We start from the raw sequence: 24,398 nt of genomic DNA on the forward strand, positions 1-24,398 counted from the left end.
GCATTTATGCCTTTATTGAATTTGTTTATTAATGTCTGAATATCAGCATATTAAATACTTATTTTGATGAAAATGTTATATATTAACAAAATGTTATTAATGAGAGAGTGCAAAAAAAATCTATCTTCAAAACCATGTTTGCTTTATCTAAATACAATTTTATAAACATATAAACAATGTACGTTTTAGAGCTTTTTTTTCTCATTTTTTTAATTAAAATTTTAAAAATACAAAACCATAATTTGCCGTGAATTTGCATACATCATTCGACAGTGCGTGCCACGTCATATCCTTACACAGTGAAAAAGTTTAATCTGTGATTATATTTTTATATAGATCATTGAATGCAGCCAAAGAACATTTTAGATATTATGCCCATAGATTTATTTTTATTTATATAATTATTTAACCAATTTTAGCCAATGAGGTGCAACTGGGGAGGGAAAAGGCTGTGCGTGATGCAGGCCTTCTTAGAGAAGGAGGATTGTGAACCTGGAGTCTGGAGAAAACTGTGGTTTGTTTCTTCACTCTGTCAAACATACATTTCAGCTAGCTTTTGTTAAGCTGGCTTTATTTGCCTTACCAGGAAAAACACGTTTTGTTGCATCATTGGTTGAATAGTTTACAATAAGATCTGCATTCACTGATAGGCCTCAGGAGTTCAGCACAGCCCAAGATCCTGCAAAACCATCTGAACAAGATCAAGACAGGTTTGGAGCTACATGAGGGTGAGTAAATGAAAAGACTTTGTTTTGGCTGAATTATTCCTTTTATATTTCAAACACTAAAGCACTTTTTATGTTTTAGTTTATTTGGGGATATTGCAAGAACCACTTTATAAAACTGAAATGTTTTTGCAAAACGGAAAATACACAGAAAATAACAGAACAGTGGCCAGCTTACAAAAAGTAATTTATAAGTCATTTATTCATAAGAAAAAAAAACCCCTAAAAGATGAAAAATACAAGAAGTTGATGATGTTTTATAGCAGTTCTTCTATAAAAATGTAACAACTACTAGTATTGTACTAGTATCAGTTAAAGTAATATGCAAATGACTTTTTTTTTCCACTTTCAAAGGGTGTTGTCACTAAAAACAATCGAAAACCACTGATATAGGGTTAAAAGCTGAACTTGTTATTGATGACCAGTCAGACTCTACTCTTGTGGCAGTGTTTAAGAGCATCAGCCAAGGCGTCCAACACCATGTCCACATTGGCCTTGCTGCTGTTACATCCCATCAGTCCCACACGCAAAACCTGTAAAATAACATGAGAAACAAAACATTTACAGTACGTTTACAATTACTGACCCGTGCGTCTCTTTAACACACTATGTCATAGTACTGGGAATGGTTTGTTGTCCTGGTGTCTTGTCAGTTATGATTAATCAAATCCAATAGCTTCTCACCATGCCGGCAGATGGTCCCAGTCCCCCAGAGATTTCAATGTTAAAGGTCTTCATAATGTACCCTGTGATTTCCCGCCAGTCATATCCTGGGGGAGCTACTATTGTGGTCACTGTTGGCAGTCTTGCTTTCTATAAGAGTTTTCAGAACAGGTAATACTACATCCATTTGATTTGCATGCTATGTGAGATTTTTTTGTGATCTTTAAGGCTCCGTTTCTTCTACCAACCTTATCCTGCACAAACAGTTTTAGGCCCATTTCTTCTAAGCCTTTATGGAAGTACTCTGCAACCTCTTTGTGCCGTTTCCATGAGTTTTCAAGACCCTATAAAAATATGTGGCAAAGAAATGCTTTAGTTAAAGTCACCATGAAATCAAAATTGACAATTCTTGTTTTTAAATAGATTATTGCAGTATTTATTTTAAATGATTTCTCTGTGCACATCTAAAAAAATCCCTTATGTTTCTCAGATTTACTAATTCATGCTGATGTTTTTGGTCGTTTGCTCCTCAGATGATCATAATGTATTAATGCCAGGATAAAACTGAAATGTGAGTGTAAGGCAGAATATGATCTCACAGTCTCTGCGAGGATGGCCAGACTCTCCCGCAGACCGTAGAAGGAAGATATAGGTCCGGTGTGGTGATAACTGCACAAACAACAGTTACAGAAACTATGCACAATAGTCTTTCATTGTTTAGTGATAGAGATCTGTTTTAACAACATTGTAGTGTTTAATGATATTATGTCAGTGCTTGGTAAAAGTGATAAATGGTCCTTACGCGCGTACAGGCTTGTCATCACAACCCCAATAATTTGCCAACCAGCTCATGTCCAAGAAGTAAGAGATTGGTTTTGTCTTCCTGTTAAATATTTTCTGACTGTTTTGCCAAAAAAAAGAGAGAGAGGGTGTTTTAGAAATTTGTTTTTCTTTCCCACATAATAATGAAAAAAAAAAAAAAAACAATATTCCTTGGAGCTGTTTTGTCTCACCATGCTCTCTCACTGAAGGAGATTGGTGCAGTTCCTGGAGGGGCGTTCAAGACCTTCTGAGAGCCAGTATACATAATATCAATACCTAGAGATACAAAATGTACATTTTAAATCATGGACCTCAGGCAGTGATTATGGTGCCAGAACATGTAACATGATGATACCTTGCTCATCCATGTAGATGGGAGTACCTCCCAATGCCGCTACTGAATCAACCAGAAATAAACAGTTGTACCTGAGTGACAGAAAAGAATTTACTCAAAAAACAAAATAAACACACACACACACATCCCATAAAACTTTCTGATTTATAAGCTTGTTTCCTCATGGGGACCAAAAATGTCCCCACAAGGTCAAATTTACTGCTATTACTGTCCTTGTGGGGACATTTGGTCCCCAGAATGTAAGGAATACCAGGACACCATCCATCCATCCATCCATCCATCCATCTATCTCATTTAAATACCTCAGTCACATCCATCCACCCATCCATCCATCCATCCATCCATCCACCCACCCATCCATCCACCCATCCATCCACCCACCCATCCATCCATCCATCCATCCACCCATCCATCCATCCACCCACCCATCCATCCATCCATCCATCCATCCATCCATCCATCCATCCATCCACCCATCCATCCATCCATCCATCGTAAATGATGTACTACTGGTTAGTCATGGTAGAATGTATTAGGGGGAGGAACGTTTTCATTCTAGACAGCATTTGATTGGACAAAAATCTGTGTAGTGCAACATGATGCAGCAATACATTTTTTCTCTGTTTTCTCAGAAGAGGAAGACTGTTGCATCTGCTAAAGGTGACCTCAAAGTTTATAAAATGGACTAAAAGACCAAAACACCATTTTTTTATTTTTTTTTTAAATAGTCATGAAACCCCAGAACAGATATGTATAGGCTGCACATCATTGAAAACACTAAAGGTACTCATTAATTTTATTTATAATTTGAAATTAGTTATTTTTGCATTTTTCAGAGCGATTTCTGTCTTCCAGTTTGAAAAGCAAAGTCGGAGCAACGTCACAAAATCTGACGTCATCATGTACCACCGGCAGGATCCGGAGTGCTGGTTGGTTCCAAGTATGGGCTGGTCGAACATGCTGACGTCACCAGTTTCTACATTTATTCATGACTTAAAGCTCATTCAATCCAATCACTGCGCTGTAGTATGCATAAGATTATAATTGCGGTATTATGCTTGAGGAAGTATCACTTCTCTCGCCTCGGTCTCTTGTCATTCAGAGACATATCGTTGGTGCTTGTTTCCTCAGTGCTACAACTCAAAAATGCGACGCGACCAGAGCAGAAGTTTGGGTGCATGTGGATTGTTTTGCTGTAATCTACCAGCACAAATGGAAAATATGTTCGCATTACAGCGGATAATTCAAATGTCACAAAAGTGCTGTTCATCAATTCTGCGTTCGGACACGCGAGCCGTATGTTTCCCTCAGCACAGCAGCACATGAGTGTTGTTTGTATTTTGCCCACGATGCGATCAGAACTGGAGTTTGAATACGAACACATATGATCGGTTTCAGCGCGGAGCTCCGCGATGAGTTTAACAACACTAGCCACGTGGATCCTAGCTCATATACAGAATAAAGTATCCGTGTTTAAAGTTTTTATAGACATATTTCACATATTCTCCTACACCAAACGTGACCCATCACGGTGTATGCACACATATTTCACTAAGTCTTCTTCAAATGAAATATATGTGCAAACTGGACACTGATACAGTGGTGTAGCCTATCTGAATGCAACGACACGATTATTCTGATGAACAAAAGACTTAGAGAATGGACAAAATTAAACTATGTCTTTATTCTTTCCCTGTTAAATGATGTGTAGTTTATCATGAGACTGTAGTACTGTTATTAGCCCTTTTAAATATTCTTTCGCATTTCTCCCTTGTGCTTGGGAGTTTGTTGTCATTTTTCTCTGTGCTCATATATTAATGTTCATTATTGTGTATAATGAGTGTGTTGTAGGTCTGTGTTTCATTGGTTGTTCAGTCCCCTCTTCCCCCCCTCTACACTCCCACTTTTCCAGAGCTTTACACGCCCATTTTTACAAAGATTTTTGTACACAGCTCAGAGGTGTGAACGACCAGGCTAAAACAGGGGGGTTTCATGACCCTTTAAGGAAAAGGTCTATTCAGGGAGGAGATGTCTCACTTGTGGCAAAGGTCACCTATGCCATCTATGGGGTGGACCACTCCTGTGGAGGATTCTCCATGTGTGAGGAAGAACACCACTGGCCTGTATTTGTCTAATGCCTTTAAAACAGGACAGACATAGTTAATCATATGTAGTTAATACATAAGTGGTTAATGAAATATATATGATTTTTACCTGCTCAATTTCCTCATTTGTAAAGTACCCACCAGCAGAGGTTACAACTGTGTTCACTTTGGCACCTGTTGAAGAGTGTTTGATATGAATTGATGATGTTCTGAATCACTTTTATAATTCTCAGTTCCAGGCTTTCTACTAAAAGCAGAATCACTACCTATCCTCTCAGCGATCTCCGCAGCCCTCTCTCCCCATATGCCATTGACAGCTATGAGGACACTCTCTCCAGGCTCCAGCGAGTTAAAGATGGCACACTCCATAGCAGCATGACCCGGTCCACTCACAGCCAGAGTCACGCGGTTTCGGGTCTGAAACGCATACTGAATGCCACTCTTAATCTGATTCATAATCTGAAAGAAAATTGAGCAAACACTGAATGAATTTCATTCATAGATTTTAAATTTTGACAGGATTATATTTATTAAAATCTCTGATAAACAAGCTACATTACTGTTTTCTTTTTTCAACATGTCACTAACCACATCCAAGTAATTTATGTTGCAGCTGTTTAAGTGGATAGTTCACTCAAAAAAGAACATTGTCATCATTTACTGAGCCTCATGTTGCACCAAACCTGTATGACTTTCTTTCTTCTGTGTGGTATGTTGGTAGAATGTTGGTAACCAAACTGTTTTGATCAAGAGACATGTCCCAAAATATCTCCTTTTACCATATGTTCCACAGAAGAATAAAAGTTTTGAACAACATAAGGGTAAGTATGATGATCAATTTTTTTTATTTTTTGGTATTTTTTTTTCCTTTAAGCAAATATGATTCGAAATAGTAAAGCATCATATATTGTATAAAAGTGAAGACCTAAAAAGTCAGTCCCTATAGTATGCATTTAATGAGCACATGTATTGTATTACCTCAATAGTTTCTGCATGCAGGTGGCCCAGCATGGGCTGTGCTCCAGCTGCTGAAATTCGTGCGGGTACATTGGACGGTCCTGGTCCCAGCATAAGCCGTTTGGGGACATGGAAAGGCTGTAACAGACATTCCGGTGGAAGAACAGACAGAGAGGACATAATGCTGCCGGCACACTGACAGACTGAGGCAATGGTTAACTCATGTAAACTGTGGGCAAACCTTTCACCTGTTGGCCAATCATCTCACTTTAAGTCCTGTGAGTCCTTTGTTAACTGAGTAAAGACCACTTACACTAAAATCCTAAAAACTTAAATCATATTTTAGGTCATAATTTTTAACTTTAAAACACAAATTAATTGAATACAAAAGCAAATTTGTAAAATGAAATAGAGCAAAAGCATTCATTTATTATTCCAGAATCTTTCAAATTTAGTTGGACATTTAATTTGACAATGTCTGCTCATAAAAACAAAAGCAAACCACAAATGTCAGTTGAATATCACAAATAAATATTTTTCAAAATTCTTTATTTATGTATTTTTACATGTAAATTGACAGTGTAAAGCAAGTTTTGAAATTCACAGTTTTGCTCTGAAGTTGGGTTAATCATTAGTTGCTTATCTTTGCAGTGATGTAATCAAATTTTATTTACATTTCCTGAAGAAATGTACAATTACAGTAGAGCTGTAACAACATTGTATGTTAACAATATTCATTAACTAATATTCATATTTTAATGCATACAATACTATTCTGTAATTTAGGGGTCTAAGAGACCACACAGATATTTTAATTAGTGCTGTCAACTCGATTAATCTGTGTGTGTGTGTGTGTGTGTGTGTGTGTGTGTGTGTGTGTGTACACGTATATACAGTCAAACCAAAATTTCTTCAGACACCTTGAACATTTCATTCATTATTAAAGTTTATTCACTATATTTTTTAAAAAAGGTAATAAGTTGACAAGATCTCAGAGTTAAACTGTCAGAAAAAAATAATGTGAATTATGTCAGATAACACTTGGTTAAAACATGGTCAGGTCAAAGTGTCTGAATAATTTTTGGTTCCAAATTTTTTATCATTTTTACTGGTAGTCCACTGTATAAAGAATTTTTGGGTATAATATGTCACAGTTTACTTTATTTTGCTATCCTCAGTTACATAAATGAGCTATAGTGTCCTGCACCCACTAGTAAAAATATATAAAAAATAATTTTTGATTTGACTGTATATATAAACTTTTATGTTAGATGTGAATCGATTTGACAGCACTAATTTTAATAGCTCAAATGTATTTCACATTTATGTACTTTTTTCAAATTCTATAACAATTATAAACAAAACAATTATAAAACGATTATAAACAAAACAATTATAAAAGCATTCATATTTTGAAGAATGTTGGTAACAAAACAGTTTCAGTTCCAATCAACTTTCATTGTATGGACAAAAAATACAATGGACGTCAATGGGAATTGAAACTGTTTGGTTACCAACATTCTTCAAAATATCTTTTTTTTTTTTTTTTTTTGTAGTCGTACTGGAACAACATGAGGGAGAGTAAATTAAGACAGAATTTTAATTTTTTGGTGAACTATCCCTTTAAGATGAAATGTTGGATTAATTATGAAATGTATTATTATTATTATTATTAATAATGTTTGTTTGAAATGTTTGTGTAAAGTGTTAACCAAAGCATTTTTGAATATACTTCAAACATTCACAATAATTAATAAAAAAAAAAGCCAATTAAAAACAAATTAACTATAATTATATGCCATATAGTAGCATTGTTGCCATAGCAGTTCCTGACAGTGATGACTATAGGGCGAGATATGGAATGTGCTTCTTGTGCTTTGTTTACAGTGGTGCCGGTGTCTTGTGCTTAATAAAGAGATGCTTCCCTAGAGGCTGAGAGCTGAAAGAGCCATGACTGTAAACCACCCTCCCTCGGACTATAGTGCCCTTCACCTTCCCTCGCAGAGCAAGGCCAATGTATGGAGTCAACTGAAAAGAGAGAAAAAGTAACAATTTCCCTTCATCAATATATGAAATGTCATATTGGTTTATGTAAAATTTGACCTACCTTGTTTTTGTGATGTATGTCATCTTCTTTCACCTAGGAAATTATACGACACGCATTAACTTGCAGGCTCCAAAAAGCTTTCAGTGTATTTTCAGAGAAACACAGAATTAGACACGAGCATGTTCTATCTTGCTGTCAGTCATTTCAAGCATCTCAGCTCAACCCCCTTGAGTGAATCCCACTCCTTCTCACCGTAAACTCTTTTTCTGGGTCCCAAATGACTAAGTCTGCATCGTGACCTGGAATGAGACTCCCTTTTTGGTTGTCAAGACGACAGAGTTGAGCAGGCTCTTTACACAAGAGTCTTGCTGCATCAGAAAATGAAAATCCTCTTTTAGAAGCTGACGTCCAGAACAAAGATAGACCTGTTGGTAAACAGCAAGATGAATGGAAATTTTAGTAACGCCAGTTAAAGGTGCTAAAGAGGATGTTTTGTTTTATACATTTTTGCAATATTACTTGAAACTGTCTTTACTAACTGATAAAAGACTATTTATTAGGTGCACTGAAAGGAATAATATTAATATACATCATCTGTGCACGAGGTAGGGCCTTAAAAACATCAGCCAATCGTTTACGCAATCATCGTGTAAACGATTGGCCCTCTGGCTTGTCAATCACTGCCATTACGTTCCTTGTGAGAGACGTGCGCGGATTGGCCCTCTCACTTGTCAATCACTGCCATTACGTTCCTTGTGAGAGACGAGCGCGGCTGCGCGCTCCAGTAACTTTCCACACTCCACAGGCGCCGCATGCAATGTTTTTGTCAGGAGACAGGAGTAACAACTGCAGATTATGAGTTACCTGCGGTGAGTCCGACATAATGAATCCACTAACACGACACAGCGAATGCCGGTGGTAAACACTCGTGTTCCAATACTCGTGCACGAGTTTTGGGAGGCGTTCCCTCGAAATTCTTACGCATGTAACTCAGTAACAGTCTTTGGTTTCTCAGTCGACGAAAAGATCCTCTTTAGCACCTTTAAGTTTTGCTAACTCGTAATATATTAAACACTCTTGCATTTTATCAATTAACTTGCAGAACCATAGATTTCTCCATAAATTAAATTGATCATAACATTTGATCTAATCCCAGTTGCAATAACAGATAAAAATTCACAGTTCAGGGTGGGAAAGTATGTGAACCCAGTAAGTTGATACCCAGCTAACATCTGTTTAAAGTTATCTGGTCTTTAATAATATTCTCAAAACATTAGCACAAAAACATTATTTATACGTTGTTCATGGAACGTTTTTTTCCTGAAACGTTTTAATTGAATGTTTGTCTAACATGTTACTTAAGAGAACATTCAATAGCAACTTCATAATGTTTGCAAAATCATTAAATGTAATGTTTCCTTAAAAGATTAGTTCACTTTAAAATGAAAATTACCCCAAACTTTACTCACCCTCAAGCCATCCTAGGTGTATGTGACTTTCTTCCTTCTGATGAACACAATCAGAGTTATATTAATAAATATCCTGACGCATCCGAGCTTTATAATTGCAGTGAACGGGACCAATGAGTATGAAGCTGAAGAAAGTGCATCCATTCATCATAAATGTACTCCACACGGCTCCAGGGGGTTAATAAAGGCCTTCTTAAGTGATGCATTTGTGTAAGAAAAATATCCATATTTAGCAAGTAAAATATCTAGTTTCCGCCTTCCGTATTCAACTTATGAAGAAAGTGTAACGCCTCTCGCAGTTCAAAACGCTTATGCTACATCCTATACCTTCCGTATTCAACTTACAGAAAAAGTGTAACTGACACGACGCCAGTTACGCTTATTTCATAACTTGAAGACGGTCTGGCAGAAGCTAGATATTTTGCTTTATAACTTGTTAAATATGGATATTTTTCTTACACAAACGCATCGCTCTACTTCAGAAGGCCTTTATTAACCCCCTGGAGCCGTGTGGAGTACGTTTATTATGGATGGATGCACTCTCTTCAGCTTCATACTCGTTGGTCCCATTCATTGCCATTATAAAGCTTGGACATGTCAGGATATTTATTAATATAAATCTGATTGTGTTCATCAGAAAGAAGAAAGTCATATACACCTAGGCTGGCTTGAGGGCGAGTAAAACTTGGGGTAATTTTCATTTTAAAGTGAACTAATCCTTTAACGTTCCCATAACCAAGAAAAAAAAACATTTTTAAAACATTAAAAATTCAGTATTATGTTTTGCAGGTTAGGGTCTCTGACCAGGTCACTCCATATTTTCTTCTGCTGAACCCATTCAGTTATTTATTTACTCCTGGTCTTTGGGTCATTGTCCTGTTGAATCAACCCAACTTCTGTTGCACTTTAGTTGGAAGACAAAATTCTCTGCAAAATGTCCTGATAAACTTGGGCTTGAGCTTTCCTAACAGTCCAAAACATGACACTGCAAAGTAGCTCCAAACAATGATGGTTTGATGTTGGTGTGCCGTGTCGTTTTCCTTAGCATTGCGAGCCTTTAGTAAGTTTTGTCTGTGGAACACCATATTTGTGTTTTGTTTCAGCAGGCTTGTTTGTCAATTGTTGTGACTTTGATGAAGATCACATTAAATTTTAAGACCAGTTTATGCTGAGATCCACACTAATCCCATACTTTATTCTTGCGACTGTAGATCTTTTGTAAGTTGAATCAAATCTGGGACTTGATACCTGAATGTTTCTTAAGAGTTAATCATTAGTCTGATTGGTAAACTGTTGGTGGACCTCACACCGGACTTTGGCCATCATAAGACATACTCAGTATGTGAGTGTAGGAATGTATTGGGTACAATGACAGCCTACCAAACTGCAGAGAAGAGATCCCTCCCCACGCCTGTGTGAAATCGCCTCTGTCCAAACACTTCAGGTCAGGTGTGCACGGTGAATGATCTGACACAACCATATCAATCTCACCAGCTTTGAGTGCAGACCACAAGAGCTCCTGACAAAGAAACAGATTCATTACTGACAGATTATAGTTAGAATGCACTATAATCACAGTTCATTAAATAGTCTCATGTTGTTCCAAACCTGTATGACTTTCTTTTGTGGAAGATAAAAAGATCAATTTTGAAGAATGATGCAATTTTCAATAAAATTACAGGTAATGGGGCCTGGAGCTTTCAAGATTCGAAATGAATGCAACAGCACCATAATAAAAGTGTTCAAATTAAAGGGTTAGTTCACCTAAAAATTAAAGTTCTGGGTAACACTTTAGAATAATGGTCATTAGTTAACATTAGTTATTGTATTAACTAACATGAACTAACCATGATCAGTTAATTTGTTACTGTATTTGTTCATCTTTGTTAACGTTAGTTAATAAAAATACAGCTGTTCGTGGTTTGTTCATGTTAGTTCACAGTGCATTAACCAATGTTAACAAGATGTATTAGTAAATGTTGAAATTAACATTAACAAAGATAAATAAATGCTTTATAAGTGCAGTTCATTATTAGTTCATGTTAACTAATGTAGTTAACTAATGATCATTATTCTAAAGTGTTACCAAATTCTGTCATTAATTACTCACCCTCATGTCGTTCCATACCTGTAAGACTTTCGTTCATCTTCGGAACACAAATTAAGATATTTTTCATAAAATCAGATGGCTCAGTGAGGCCTCCATTGCCAGCAAGACAATTAACACTTTCAGATGCCCAGAAAGCTACTAAAGACATATTTAAAACAGTTCATGTGACTACAGTGGTTTAACCTTAATGTTATGAAGTGAAGAGAATACTTTTTGTGCACCAAAAAAACAAAATGATGACTTTATTCAACAATATCTAGTGATGGGCGATTCCAAAACACTGCTTCATGAAGCTTCAAAGCTTTACGAATCTTTTGTCTCGAATGAGTGGTTCGGAGTCACGTGATTTCAGTAAAAGAGGCTTCGTTATGTCATAAGTGTTTTGAAATTTCAATGGTTCACCACTGGGGGGCGTGACTTTGGCAGTTTTGAAATCACCCATCACTAGATATTGTTGAATAAAGTTGGTTATTTTGTTTTTTTGGTGCACAAAAAGTATTCTCGTTGCTTCATAACATTATGGTTGAACCACTGTAGTCACATGAACTGTTTTAAATATGTCTTTAGTAGCTTTCTGGGCATCTGAAAGTGTTAATTGTCTTGCTGGCAATGGAGGCCTCACTGAGCCATCTGATTTTATGAAAAATATCTTAATTTGTGTTCCAAAGATGAACGAAGGTCTTGCGGGTGTGGAACAACTTGAGGGTGAGTAATTAATGACTAACCCTTTAATAAATAAGGTTTATTACAAGTATTCTAAAGACATATAATAACTTTGTGCTATTACTATTACTTTAAAGGTGATAAAGAGGATCTTTTCGTCGACTGAGAAACCAAAGACTGTTACTGAGTTTTTGAAATGAGCGCATGCGTAAGAACAACCCCCCTTCCTTTCGAGGGAACGCCTCCCAAAATTCGTGCACGAGTATTGGAACACGAGTGTTTACCACCGGCATTCGCTGTGTCGTGTTAGTGGATTCATTATGTCGGACTCACTGCAGGTAACTCATAATCTGCAGTTGTTACTCCTGTCTCCGAACAAAAACATCGCATGCGGCGCCTGTGGAGTGTGGAAAGTTACTGGAGCGCGCAGCCGCGCTCGTCTCTCACAAGGAACGTCATGGCAGTGATTGACAAGCCAGAGGGCCAATCCGCGCACGTCTCTCACAAGGAATGTCACTGCAGTGATTGACAAGCCAGAGGGCCAATCGTTTACGCAATGATCGCGTGAACGATTGGCTGATGTTTTTAAGGCCCTACCTCGTGCACAGATGATGTATATTAATATTATTCCTTTCAGTGCACCTAATAAATAGTCTTTTATCAGTTAGTAAAGACAGTTTCAAGTAATATTGCAAAAATGTATAAAACAAAACATCCTCTTTAGCACCTTTAACAAGTTGTAGTGTAAATTTTACAGAATCTATAAAATGGCTTGAGCTATGAGGTTTATGATCGTTTTTCTGATACCTGGTTGGCTGTGTCTCGTATCGGTGGGCAGCATTTGAATTGAGTGGCCCGTGCTGGGATGTTCTCTGCTGTCAGGTTGAGGTAGTGATGGGTGGTCTCCACAGTCAGCGGAGCTCCAGCCTGTCTTGCTGCCCTAATGAGCTCCAGAGGCTGGGCTGATGACAGGTGCACAATGTGGCATCGCACTCTGATAATAAGAATGGAACAGCTGACCTGACATTTCTTGATTGGCTACTCTAGTCTGCAGAACCATCATTAGATAATCAAAAGTTGAGGTCTTTATCATCCTCATAGGTCTCATCATAACATACTGATACTGTAAGCAGAGCTGAGTGACGGTACGGATGGCCTTAAGCTCCATAATGTCAGGTCTAGACCTTAGGAAGGTTGAATATTCATGTGGATCTGAGGAACAAGAGAAAAGCAGGAATTTCCATTTTAAAAATAATAAATGTTCCTGATTTTTCAGTAGAATTTTAATTTAAATGACATTAAATGATTAATCTCATACCGCCCTTCTCAGCGGCTGGATGCTGGACTTCTCGCTCTGCATGAAACTATACCAAATAGGTGCATCATTACTGTAGAACTTCATTCATTTTAAGTTCCATAAGCAACATAATACTTTTTTCATTATTAATATTTATTGCTGCATATAAATTGTCTGAACAGTTATGTTCCATTATGTTGCACCCTAGGCACAATGATTATGAGAAGCTCATCATGGCAGAAATGTGTCATCAAATCAGATATGAGGTTGAAATGATTGGGCAGGCAGAATAATATGATATGGCTCACCAGCAGAACGCTGTCTGTGCCCTGGAGCTGTTTCATAGCTGCATGTAGATCAGCGTCACTCACATGAGGAAACTCATCCACTCCACTGTGGATCAGAAAGCACTTAAATCCAGCCACACCCGCCTGGACCATCGGCCTTAGCTCTAGCTGAGATGGATGGGCAGGCAGACAATCAGAGACAAATATATATATTTTTATTGTTATACTGGCAAAACATTGTTACGCCAATGAATGGAGACAAGCGACTGCCTTTATGAGTGAATCAATGACTCATTTACTCAACTGATTCATTCAAAAATGCTGATTCATTCAGGAACTAAACAAGCGTATGCCAATAAGTGTTCGAAATCGCATAGGTACTTCTTGTGAATATGTTCACGACTGTTAAAAAAGAATGTTCTATATAGTATGAATGTGTATGAGTTAGTATGCATATTTGGATGCAGTCGATGTCTTTTGGAAAGAATAATTTAATCAACCAATTTGTTCAAAAATGCTGATTCATTCAGGAATTAAACCAGTTAATGGCTGAGTCAAAAATGGCATAATCGGTACTTCTTTTGAATTGAACGTACTTTGCGGCTGTTAAAAAGTATGTGCTAGTATGAATGTGAGTAGTATGAATTAGTACACATGAAGTGTGAAGTATGCATATTTGGATGCAGCCAAAGTCTTTGGAGTGAATTGGTGAATCTTTGTGGATGGCTGCATCCAAAAATCATGTAATTTCTGAGTAAGTAATTCTGTTAAAAAAAAAAGAAGCATACCTTGTGACTGTTAAAAAGTATGTGCTACTGTATATAGTATGAGTGTGTGTAGCATGAATTTGTATGCATGAAGTGTGAAATATGCAGATTTGGATGTAGCTGATGTCTTCTGGAGTGAATCATTGAATCATTTGCTCAACCAATTCATTCAAAAACGTTGATTTATTCATTAACGAAACACATACTGTTTGCAGCTGTTAATTCTGCTTAGATGGATGAACAATGTAACTGATAATACTGTGTGTAAAATGTAAGTTACTTATTTGTTGAACTGTTATATAAATCCAATATCGCTCTCGCAATTGTGCTGGTCTGAAATTGTCATTTTTCACACTTCCAGGTTTGGAACGCAGAAGAAAATCAAACAAGATCAACTTTAATATAGGTATGACATAGCAAATCTTTTTTTGTGTGTTCCCAATTTTGTGTGAATGATATTTAAAAATTAGAAGATTATAACAACAGTTTAAAAACAAAATGTATTTCATTCAGGTAGTTTGTAGGCTGCATATAGTAGGAACAGCAGGACAGCTGAAACACCTTAAAGGGATAGTTCACCCAAAAATGAAAATTCTGTCATTAATTACTTTCTCTCATGTCGTTCCAAACCCATAAGACTTATCTTCGGAAAACACAAATGAAGATTTTTGATGAAATCTGAGAGATTTCTGTCCCTCTGTAGACAGCTCTGCAACTTGATGCTGATATTTGATGCTTCAAAAAGTTCATAAAGAGATTGTAAAACTCAGATTTCATAAAAAAAAAAAAAAATCTTCATTTGTGTTCAGAAGATGAACGAAAGTCTTACGGGTTTGGAATGGCATGAGGGTGAGTAATTAATGACAGAATTTTCATTTTTGGGTGAACTATCCTTTTAACTTGCGTGCGCATCACTTCTTACCCGTGATTTTTGCTCCACACATGCGTAGTAACACTCTCTTTGTTACTACCATGCATTTATTGAGCAAAAATCACAGCTAAGGTGTTTCAACTGTCCCTCTGTTCCTACTATACGTGGTCTATCCTACAATATGTAGATAAGTACCTGGTTGTCAGGGATGACTCCTCCCCAAAATGCTGTGTCTACAAAACACTGTCCTGTAGCAGCACGCAGCTTCTCATGAAAGTTTCCAAGAGTTGTAGTTGGTGGGATGCTGTTTCTATGTACCATGAAATTAATCAGTTATGTCAGTTTTATGTTATTTATCAACCTAGATTCCTCCACCATGCAAAAGGACCTTTTATCAGCTTGCAATTGAGAGTCCAGTTATCAGCTATATTATTTGTCATCATTATGAGGGAGTAAGGGAGACTGGGGGGAAGATTTTTTTGGTCCCACTTTATTTTAAGTGGCCTTAACTACTATGTACTTACATTTAAATTAATCATTTGATACAATGCACTTATTGTGTACATACATGTTTTTACATTGTACTTATATTTTAAAAACACCTGCATGTAATTACATCTGTAATTAATTTCTGTAATTACATTTATAATTACACTGTTGACCCATCCCTTACACCTTACCCCCACCCTTAAACCTACCCATACCACCAAAGCTTTCCCTAACCTTACCCGTATCCACCTCAATAGCAGCAAAAATGTTTTGCAATTCAATATGAACCCAATAAGTACATTGTACTAATTTTTTTATGTAAGTACATGGTAGTTAATGCCACTTAATATAAAGTGGGACTGATTATTACGGAAGAGGATTAGGGCAAAGCAATAATAAAAAAATAAAACCATCTCGAGATTAAAGTTGTTAAATTTTGAGAAAAAACTTTCGAGAAAAGTTTCGAGAAAAAAGTCGAGATAAAATGTTGAGAATAAACTCGTTAAATTACGAGAATAAACTCGTTAAATTTCGAGAAAAAAGTCGAGATAAAATGTTGAGAATAAACTTGTTAAATTACGAGAAAAAACTCGTTAAATTACGAGAACAAATTCGTTAAATTACTAGAAAAAAGTCGTTAAATTACGAGAACAAATTTGTTAAATTATGAGAAAAATGTTGTTAAATTTCGAGAAAAAAGTCGAGATAAAATGTTGAGAAAAAACTCATTAAATTATGAGAAAAAAGTCGTTAAGTTACGAGAACAAATTCGTTAAATTCCGAATTGTTCTCATAATTTAACGACTTTTTTCTTTTTTCAACTTTATTTTCATAATTTAATGAGTTTATTCTCAACATTTTATCTAAACTTTTTTCCCGAAATTTAACGTCATTTTTCTCATAATTTAACGAATTTGTTCTCGTAATTTAATGACTTTTTTCTCGTAATTTAATGACTTTATTCTCAACATTTTATCTCGACTTTTTTCTCGAAATTTAACGTAATTTTTCTCATAATTTAACGAATTTGTTCTTGTAATTTAACGACTTTTTTCTCGTAATTTAACGAGTTTATTCTCAACATTTTATCTCGACTTTTTTCTCGTAATTTAACGAGTTTATTCTCAACATTTTATCGCGACTTTTTTCTCGAAATTTAACATCATTTTTCTCATAATTTAACGAATTTGTTCTCGTAATTTAACAACTTTTTTCTTGTAATTTAACGAGTTTATTCTCAACATTTTATCTCGACTTTTTTCTCAAAATTTAACGTCATTTTTCTCATAATTTAACAAATTTGTTCTCGTAATTTAACGACTTTTTTCTCGTAATTTAATGACTTTATTCTCAACATTTTATCTCGACTTTTTTCTCGAAATTTAACGTCATTTTTCTCATAATTTAACAAATTTGTTCTCGTAATTTAACGACTTTTTTCGCGTAATTTAACGAGTTTCTCAACATTTTATCTCGACTTTTTTCTCGTAATTTAACGACTTTTTTCTCGTAATTTAACGAGTTTATTCTCAACATTTTATCTCGACTTTTTTCTCGAAATTTAATGTCATTTTTCTCATAATTTAACTAATTTGTTCTCGTAATTTAACGACTTTTTTCAACATTTTATTTCGACTTTTTTTCTCGAAATTTAACACGTTTTTTCTCTAAATTTAACCATGGAGATGGTTTTATTTTTTTATTATTGCTTGGCCCTAATCCTCTTCCGTAGATTTTTTTTTTTTTTTTTTTTTTTAATAACTGAAACTACTCTAAATCCACCATTTATTATAATGGTAATTTCAGTTCAGTCACTAAATTTTAATTTTAAAAATCTATACTCACAGGGGCATGTCTACAATAGTGGTCACCCCTCCTGCAGCAGCTGCCCTTGTGGCGGTCCAGTACCCTTCCCAAGTTGTACGACCTGGTTCATTAACGTGAACATGACAGTCCACTATACCTGGCATCACCAGACTGTTCCCCACATCCAATACCTGTTATAAAGATGCTGTCTAGTTAGTACAGGAATGGAAAAACATTTAAGTTTTAAATTAGATTTAGATGTTTTGCCAGAGATGTAACTATTTCAAAATAAAGCATACTGAGCAAAAATACAGTTCACTGAACACACGTGTACATTTATAGATTTGTTTACTTTGTACAATAGTAGGGCATGTTGTCAGTAATGGAACCTGCATGAAATGGCCTTTTCTAAAATTAATTATGAAACAAAATTATTGTAAATTACGAAGGCTTGGAACAAGGTGTTTAAAACCAACAAGCAAAATCTCATGTCCTTATGGGTTAAACCTGAGGACTGCAGCACCTCTAGTCTCCAGCAGGTGGCGTATGTCGCACTCTTATAGTCTAGCTCACCTTTCCAGCTGTGTGCGCTGAAGCTTCTGAATCAGGCAGAATGCTATGAATCTTTCCTTCCTTTATTAAGATAACTGCAGGTCGAATTTCTTCTCCACACAAAACCCTCTGGCTCCGCACAGCACTGACAGTTGATCCTGGCTCCATGTCTGCAATATCTTTTGTAGCCTATATGAGTGTGTTTCACTGTTCTGGCAGCAACAGCTTTCACTTTAGGGTCAATGTACCTCTTCTCATTGATCTTTATGTGGATGTCAGCAGGAAGATAAAAGTTCTTTGACCTGTGTTGGTTCTTATAACTTAAACATTCAGTAGATTGTTAATAAAGTAATTCAAGTTTGTTTTTTGGGAATGGGTTAAATAAGAAAAACTACGGTCAAATACATTCTGAAACTGAAAGATCTTCATGACAAAACTTCAAAATAAAAGTTTAACTTGAAGAAATAATGACAGAAATCTATTCTTGAAGTTATAATAATATATATATTTTTTTAATATCATACAACCAAGATATTTTTTCACCCGTGTTTTACTTTATACAGTTCTGTTGTGCAGCATCTTTTTTGATCATAAATAAAAACGCAGTGTTTTGTTGTAAATTAATTATATTTTCATTTGATTACATTTTAAAAGATTGATTAAATTGTTAATAATTAGACACCATTTTTGATGATAAATTGTTAATAATTAGACACCATTTTTGATGATAAATTTGTATTAAGTCATAAACCTTTATGGAATCCAGAAAAAAAATTAAAATGGAAAACACAGAATTTAGGAAAAAAATAAAATGAATTTCATTGGGTCCTATTTAAAAGGTAGCTTACTCTGTGGAGTTTAATTATGTTTACATTTATTTTCAAGGTCTTACAAATATGTGGAAAACATTTTCTTCCCCATAAATGGTAAATGAATATCATGATAAATATCAAATCCAACTAATATGGAAAAAAAAATGTAGTGAGAATGTTTTTGGCCATATCACCCAGCCCTAATTAGGCCTACTCAAACTGAGAATACAGCTGAAAATGGTGTCTTAGTAGGATTAGGTTTGTTTTTGTGTGATTTGTGTTGTGGTTGCATTATCCTGTATCATCATGTTTTTATTAGCAGTATTTTCGCTAAAGGCTTGTCCCTTTAAGACGGTATCAGGCGTCAGACCCACACCAGAGCTTCTTTAGCTGAATAAATTATTCAGAGCATTGCTCTACTGAGCTGAGACAGAGGAGCAGAAAGGGTTGGGATGGAGAAAGACACAAGGAGAGAAAAGCAGCCACAAGGGACTGCTCAGACTGGCATTGTGTCTAACTGAATGCTGTGGTTGCTCTGTGCTTGCTGTGCCTTCCTGTCTGGGTCATATCCCATGGTAAATCAAAGAAATGTCCCATTTCAATTTAAATTCAAAAAGAGAGAGAGAGAGAGAGAGAGAGAGAGAGAGAGAGAAGATAAAATGAAAACGAATAAAAAAATGCACTAATGTAAATCCTTCAGTCTAAGTACTCTTTAAATGAAATTCAATCAGAATAAAGTAAACTCAGTGCAAGAAATACTTGAGTAATTTATTATTAATAATTACTTTGGAATTTGTTTTTGTTTTTTTTAGGCTTTGCATATATGGAAGTGAAAATATATATTATAAATATGAGAATACACAAAAAAAAAAAAATAACTCTTTGAATGAACATAAAAAAAGTCATGGAAAGGATTTCCACATGATTAAGTTGCTTTATTTCAGCATTATGCAATTCTGTTATTCCAATTTAATGTACTTACGTTGGGTCAACTTAATTTATTAAGGCTGATTCAACTTATTTACTATGGTTGGTCACAGCTTGACAAAACAACTGACTAAGGAAGAATCTATGGAAAATAGTTATGTCCAACTTACTCAATTCAATCATGGACAGTGGTTCCACATGATTGAGACAAGTAAAATCCAATAGTATCGAACCATACAAAAAGTTTACATACCCTCAATTCTTAATACTGTGTGTGGTTACCTAGATGATCCACGACTGTTTGTTTGTTTTGTGATGGTTGTTCATGAGTCGCTTGTTTGTCCTGAGCAGTTAAACTGCTCAACGTTCTTCAGAAAAACCCAAATTCTTTGATTTTCCAGCATCTTTTGCATATGTAAATCCTTTCCAGCAGTGACTGTTTGATTTTGAGATCCGTCTTTTCATACTGGTCACAACTGAACGACTCAATACACAAGTATTACAAAAGGTTCAAACATTCACTGATGCTCCACAAGGAAAAACGTTGCATTAAAGCTGCTGTCCGAAACTTTTTTTTGAGTTCAAAATTTACAAAAAATGATATAATGAGAATGTACAACATGAATCCATTTTCCAAATCGTGTTTTTGTCTTACCCTGAATCATTATGGTACACTTATAATAAGTGTTTATATTTGGCCTATTTCAGACCGGACTGGTAGGACCCGCCGCAGAGTATCACAGTACTTGCGGGTACCTATTAAACGCTAGAGGGCCAAAAATCGTGGACTGCAGCTTTAAGAACTAGGGATGGGCAGATCGATATGAAGTATCGATATATCGATACTGACGTTGAGTATCGAAAGTATCGATACTCAAATAAAAATATCGATACAAAGTGTGTTTTTTTTTACCAGTGATTTTGTTTAATTAACAATAAATGTAATGCATACAATATGCATTGAATTGGACAAATAACCTACGTTAGTGAATAATTGTGTAGTAGAAGTATTTTCCTGCTCATCTGAACACACGCAAATGTTGCAAGTCAGAACCAATCAATCACAGAAAGCGTTCGCTCACTGCCGACACTACATTCAAACGGCTGCATGCGTTTAATATTGTTAGAAACCATTGATGCTTTTGGGAAACGCAGCCCAGAACGATTCTTAACAGCAAATGCTTAACAAGTTATTTCACAACAAACAAAATGAAATAGTAGCCTACATGGTTTTTGCAATTGCATTTATTTAAATTGAACATTAAAAGTTCGTATTGATGTTCTGTTCTGTAACTACACTGTCAAAATACAAAGTTTGCATTTTATGGGTGCAACAGCCACTGGCAGTCCCTTATGAAACCGAACCATTACTAGTGACCATAGTATTTGTAGATTTCCATGGTTAACACTACAAATAAACATTTTAACCATGTGTAAACAAAAATATAATCTAAAAAATTGCAATTAAGGCGTATTGAATGTTAAAATACCTTTCAAATATAATGTTAAGTGGGTACCATTACCCATTTTACTCATAGTAATTCAATAATTTAAGGACTTAAATTATTAATAATTTAATATCTTAAATTCAGATTAGAGGTATCGTATCGGTATTGATATCAGCGATTTTGGTCTTGAAAGTATCGGTATCGTATCGAAAACAAAATAAGTGGTATCGCCCATCCCTATTAAGAACCAGGGGGTGTAGACTTTTTGAATGTGAAGATCAAGGTATATTGTACTTAATTTGTCTTCTGGGAAACATGTATCTTCGGTTACTTCCAAATTGCAGTACTACATGGGAAAAATATGATATTTAAAGAAAATAAGAAAAATTTGGAGATCTTCATCCTGTTCTTAAGTTTTCACCCCCAGCTCTTAATGTATAATGTTTCCTTCTGGAGGATCAGTGATTGTTCAAACCTTTTTAAATAGTTGTGTTTGAGTCCCTCAATTATCCTCAGTGTGAAAAGACGGATCTCAAAGTCATACAGTCACTGCTGGGTTCAAATATGCAAAAAAATCCTTGAAAACTGAAGAATCTGCAGGACCTGGAGGATTTTTCTGAAGAACATTGGGCAGTTTAACTGCTCAGGGCAAATAAGGTACTCATGAACAACCATCACAAAACAAACAAACAGTCGTAGATCATTCAGGTAACCACACACAGTATTAAGAATCGAGGGTATGTAAACTTTTGAGCGGGTAATTTTTATAAATTCAGCTTTTTTTTTTTTGTCTTGTGGACTATATGTAAACATCTTTTATACAAAATATCTTATTCAGGACAGTACTAAATAAAAAATAACATGCATTTTCTATGATCCCTCTTATTTTGTTAAAATAATGAACATTTTGCAGATTCTGCAATGGGTTCATAAACGTTCAAGCAGCACTGTATATTAACTTGTCTAATTTTGGTGTCCTTCTCTTTTTGTATCACACCCTCTACTATAGATTGGTGCACCATGGAATAGACAGCAGTTGGACTCACATAGTGTCATGAATGACTTGGATATTTATGAGTGATTAAGAACAGCCACTTGGCGAAAATGGTCAAACCTCTGAGGAAGGGGCGAGTTGAAAAAAACAGGGTGAGATTAAGAGGTGTTAGGAAGAGTAAGACAAGCAGAAGATAATAGAATGAAAAGGAAGACAAAGGCAGTAGGAAATGAAGTCCCAGATGTAAGTGAGTGACCAGCATTAACTGAATTGTTTTTGCATCTGATTTGGGTGAAACCCAAGGGCTACTGCCATGTTCTGGATGTGCCATGGATGGTCTGTGCCCTTTCCCTCTATTGTACATGAACCAGCCAAACAATTGCTTTGACCTGCTCACAAACACTGAATCATCATTACAGCATTCAGAGGGGCTGATGTGCTGGTCTGTTTTCTTTCTGACATATGCAGCATCACATAGAGGCACTAAATAAAAAGCATTTTGACTTTGAATCACGTATGTAATAATTATCTTCCTCAAAAGATGGCTGTTAATGGCTGATGGGTTTTTTGCATACATATTGCTATTCCACTCTTCAATATTTATGTATTACTCAAATAATATTACTTTTGTTTAAATGTACTCCTAAAATAATTATTTAATTATTAGAAGCCCAACATAGACTCGTTTTTTTCAGTAATACAAATTTCAACATATGGTAATGGCATTGCTTAATCATGATTTCATGATAAGATATAATTCTTTAGTGGTGTAATTTCCATTTAGTCTCTTATTCACTTCCTGATTTCAGAAAATGCAAAGAGGGGCTGAGTCAGAAGAATAGAGGTGGATTAATGTCAGTGGGAAAAGCTTCCGTTATGAATGCGTTTACATGGGTTTACTGGATTTGTGGGGAGAGCACAGTCCAATTTGCTCTAATAGTTTGTGAACTGAGTAATCCACCAGAAAGCTGATTTTCCTTGACAGATCGCTCAAAGGAAAGGCCAAAATGAGGTCAAATATTATTTACACTTCTTTGCAAGTCAAAAAAAAAAAAAAGTAGAAAAAAAAAAGATTTAAGCAATACTGCAGAACCATAATCTATGAAAATTCAATTTATGGCATTTTTCATTTGAATAGTTTTAACTTTTTGGTAACACTTTACAGTAAGGTTCATTAGTTAAACATTAGTTAATGTATTAACTAACATGAGCAATACATTTGTTACTGTATTTACTAATCTTCGTTAATGTTAGTTGAATATATGGTTGTTCATTGTTTGTTCATGTTAGTTCACAGTGCATTAACTAATGTTGACAAGATTTTAATAATGTATTAAATGTTGAAATTAACATTAACAAAGATTAATACATGCTGTATAAGTGAAGTTCATTATTAGTTCATGTTAACTAATGTAGTTAACTAATGTGAACTAATGAACCATATTGTAAAGTGTTAGCAACATTTTATTTATCTATTTGTTTGTTTTTATATATATATAATTTTTTTTTTTTTTTTTTTTTTTTACACCCCTAATAAAAAGTATAAATACAGAGTATTTATTTTTCTTTAGCATAAGCATTGAACATTAAAGTTTATAAGTTTTAATATAATAAAAACAATAATAATAAATATTAATAATAATAATAATAATAAATTAATATTAACTATTATTATTATAACAATTTTCTTTCAATTACTTGCATAAAAAATGAAAATGACTGACATTTTTAATAATCTAGAATTTTTGACATGTTTTACCTTCAGTATTTAAGAATCTAGGAACCATAATCTCCGAAAAATTTATTTGTAGTATTTTTGATTTGAATAGTTTTAACATTTTATTTATTTATCTATTTGTTTGTTTATATATATTTTTGACCCCTATTAAAAAAGTATAAATACAGAGTATAAACTACATTATTTTTTTATTTAATATATATAATTTAATAATTTATAACTAAATTATTATTGTCGTAATATAATAAAGAAAACAACAATAATAATATTATTATTAATAATAATTATTAAATGAATTAATATTAACTATTATTATTAGTAGTTTTCTTTCAATTACCCCTAACTTGCATAAAAATGAAAATGACTGTCATTTTTAATAATATAGAATTTTAGCCATCTATAGCTGTTAAATAAAACTAATTGCAAATAAAATTAATGCAAATTTTATTAAGATACATTATATCTCATTATGAGATTTCTTTACTGGTGTCTTT

At 34.8% G+C, this 24,398-nt stretch overlaps 2 protein-coding genes and 2 long non-coding RNA genes across 4 annotated transcripts; 2 read left to right on the forward strand and 2 right to left on the reverse strand.

Annotated features, from left to right (window-relative positions):
* Window positions 1-380: 380 nt before the first annotated feature.
* LOC125273886 lies at window positions 381-5,218 on the forward strand. Its single transcript, XR_007186131.1, has 3 exons — window positions 381-514; window positions 651-728; window positions 4,904-5,218. It is a non-coding gene; the product is annotated as an uncharacterized LOC125273886 (long non-coding RNA).
* Window positions 910-5,848, reverse strand: agxta (alanine--glyoxylate and serine--pyruvate aminotransferase a). The gene is made up of 11 exons (XM_048199659.1): window positions 5,649-5,848; window positions 4,937-5,129; window positions 4,780-4,844; window positions 4,603-4,703; window positions 2,566-2,636; window positions 2,402-2,486; window positions 2,191-2,289; window positions 1,988-2,057; window positions 1,637-1,732; window positions 1,410-1,538; window positions 910-1,258 (listed from the first exon to the last, which is right to left on the reverse strand). Exons 1-11 carry the CDS (start codon window positions 5,805-5,807, stop codon window positions 1,151-1,153), a joined length of 1,176 nt encoding a protein of 391 aa, XP_048055616.1. The 5' UTR covers window positions 5,808-5,848; the 3' UTR covers window positions 910-1,150.
* On the forward strand, window positions 5,767-23,082 carry LOC125273887. Its single transcript, XR_007186132.1, has 4 exons — window positions 5,767-5,905; window positions 7,515-7,672; window positions 14,629-14,673; window positions 22,182-23,082. It is a non-coding gene; the product is annotated as an uncharacterized LOC125273887 (long non-coding RNA).
* zgc:103559 (Allantoinase, mitochondrial) lies at window positions 7,201-18,253 on the reverse strand. The gene is made up of 11 exons (XM_048199655.1): window positions 18,007-18,253; window positions 17,473-17,624; window positions 15,334-15,448; window positions 13,522-13,668; window positions 13,235-13,280; window positions 13,035-13,128; window positions 12,724-12,910; window positions 10,524-10,662; window positions 7,927-8,099; window positions 7,735-7,767; window positions 7,201-7,655 (listed from the first exon to the last, which is right to left on the reverse strand). The coding sequence occupies exons 1-11, from the start codon at window positions 18,151-18,153 to the stop codon at window positions 7,509-7,511; spliced, it is 1,380 nt and encodes a 459-aa protein (XP_048055612.1). The 5' UTR covers window positions 18,154-18,253; the 3' UTR covers window positions 7,201-7,508.
* Window positions 23,083-24,398: the final 1,316 nt, after the last annotated feature.

Source organism: Megalobrama amblycephala, linkage group LG8, assembly GCF_018812025.1.
Source record: "Megalobrama amblycephala isolate DHTTF-2021 linkage group LG8, ASM1881202v1, whole genome shotgun sequence".
Taxonomy (NCBI): domain Eukaryota; kingdom Metazoa; phylum Chordata; class Actinopteri; order Cypriniformes; family Xenocyprididae; genus Megalobrama; species Megalobrama amblycephala.

What these genes read in the sequence shown, in the direction of transcription:
- agxta (XM_048199659.1), bottom strand. Translation starts at nt 5,807, where the DNA reads ATGTCCTCTCTGTCTGTTCTTCCACCGGAATGTCTGTTACAGCCTTTC. An exon ending in TCCTTCAGTGAGAGAGCATG is followed by an intron (nt 2,290 to 2,401) that starts GTGAGACAAAAC and finishes TTGGCAAAACAG; the next exon opens with TCAGAAAATATTTAACAGGA. An exon ending in TGGGACCATCTGCCGGCATG is followed by an intron (nt 1,259 to 1,409) that starts GTGAGAAGCTAT and finishes GTTATTTTACAG; the next exon opens with GTTTTGCGTGTGGGACTGAT.
- zgc:103559 (XM_048199655.1), bottom strand. Translation starts at nt 18,153, where the DNA reads ATGGAGCCAGGATCAACTGTCAGTGCTGTGCGGAGCCAGAGGGTTTTG. An exon ending in TACGAGACACAGCCAACCAG is followed by an intron (nt 10,663 to 12,723) that starts GTATCAGAAAAA and finishes TTTCTTTGTCAG; the next exon opens with GAGCTCTTGTGGTCTGCACT. An exon ending in GATCTCTTCTCTGCAGTTTG is followed by an intron (nt 8,100 to 10,523) that starts GTAGGCTGTCAT and finishes GTTTACCAACAG; the next exon opens with GTCTATCTTTGTTCTGGACG.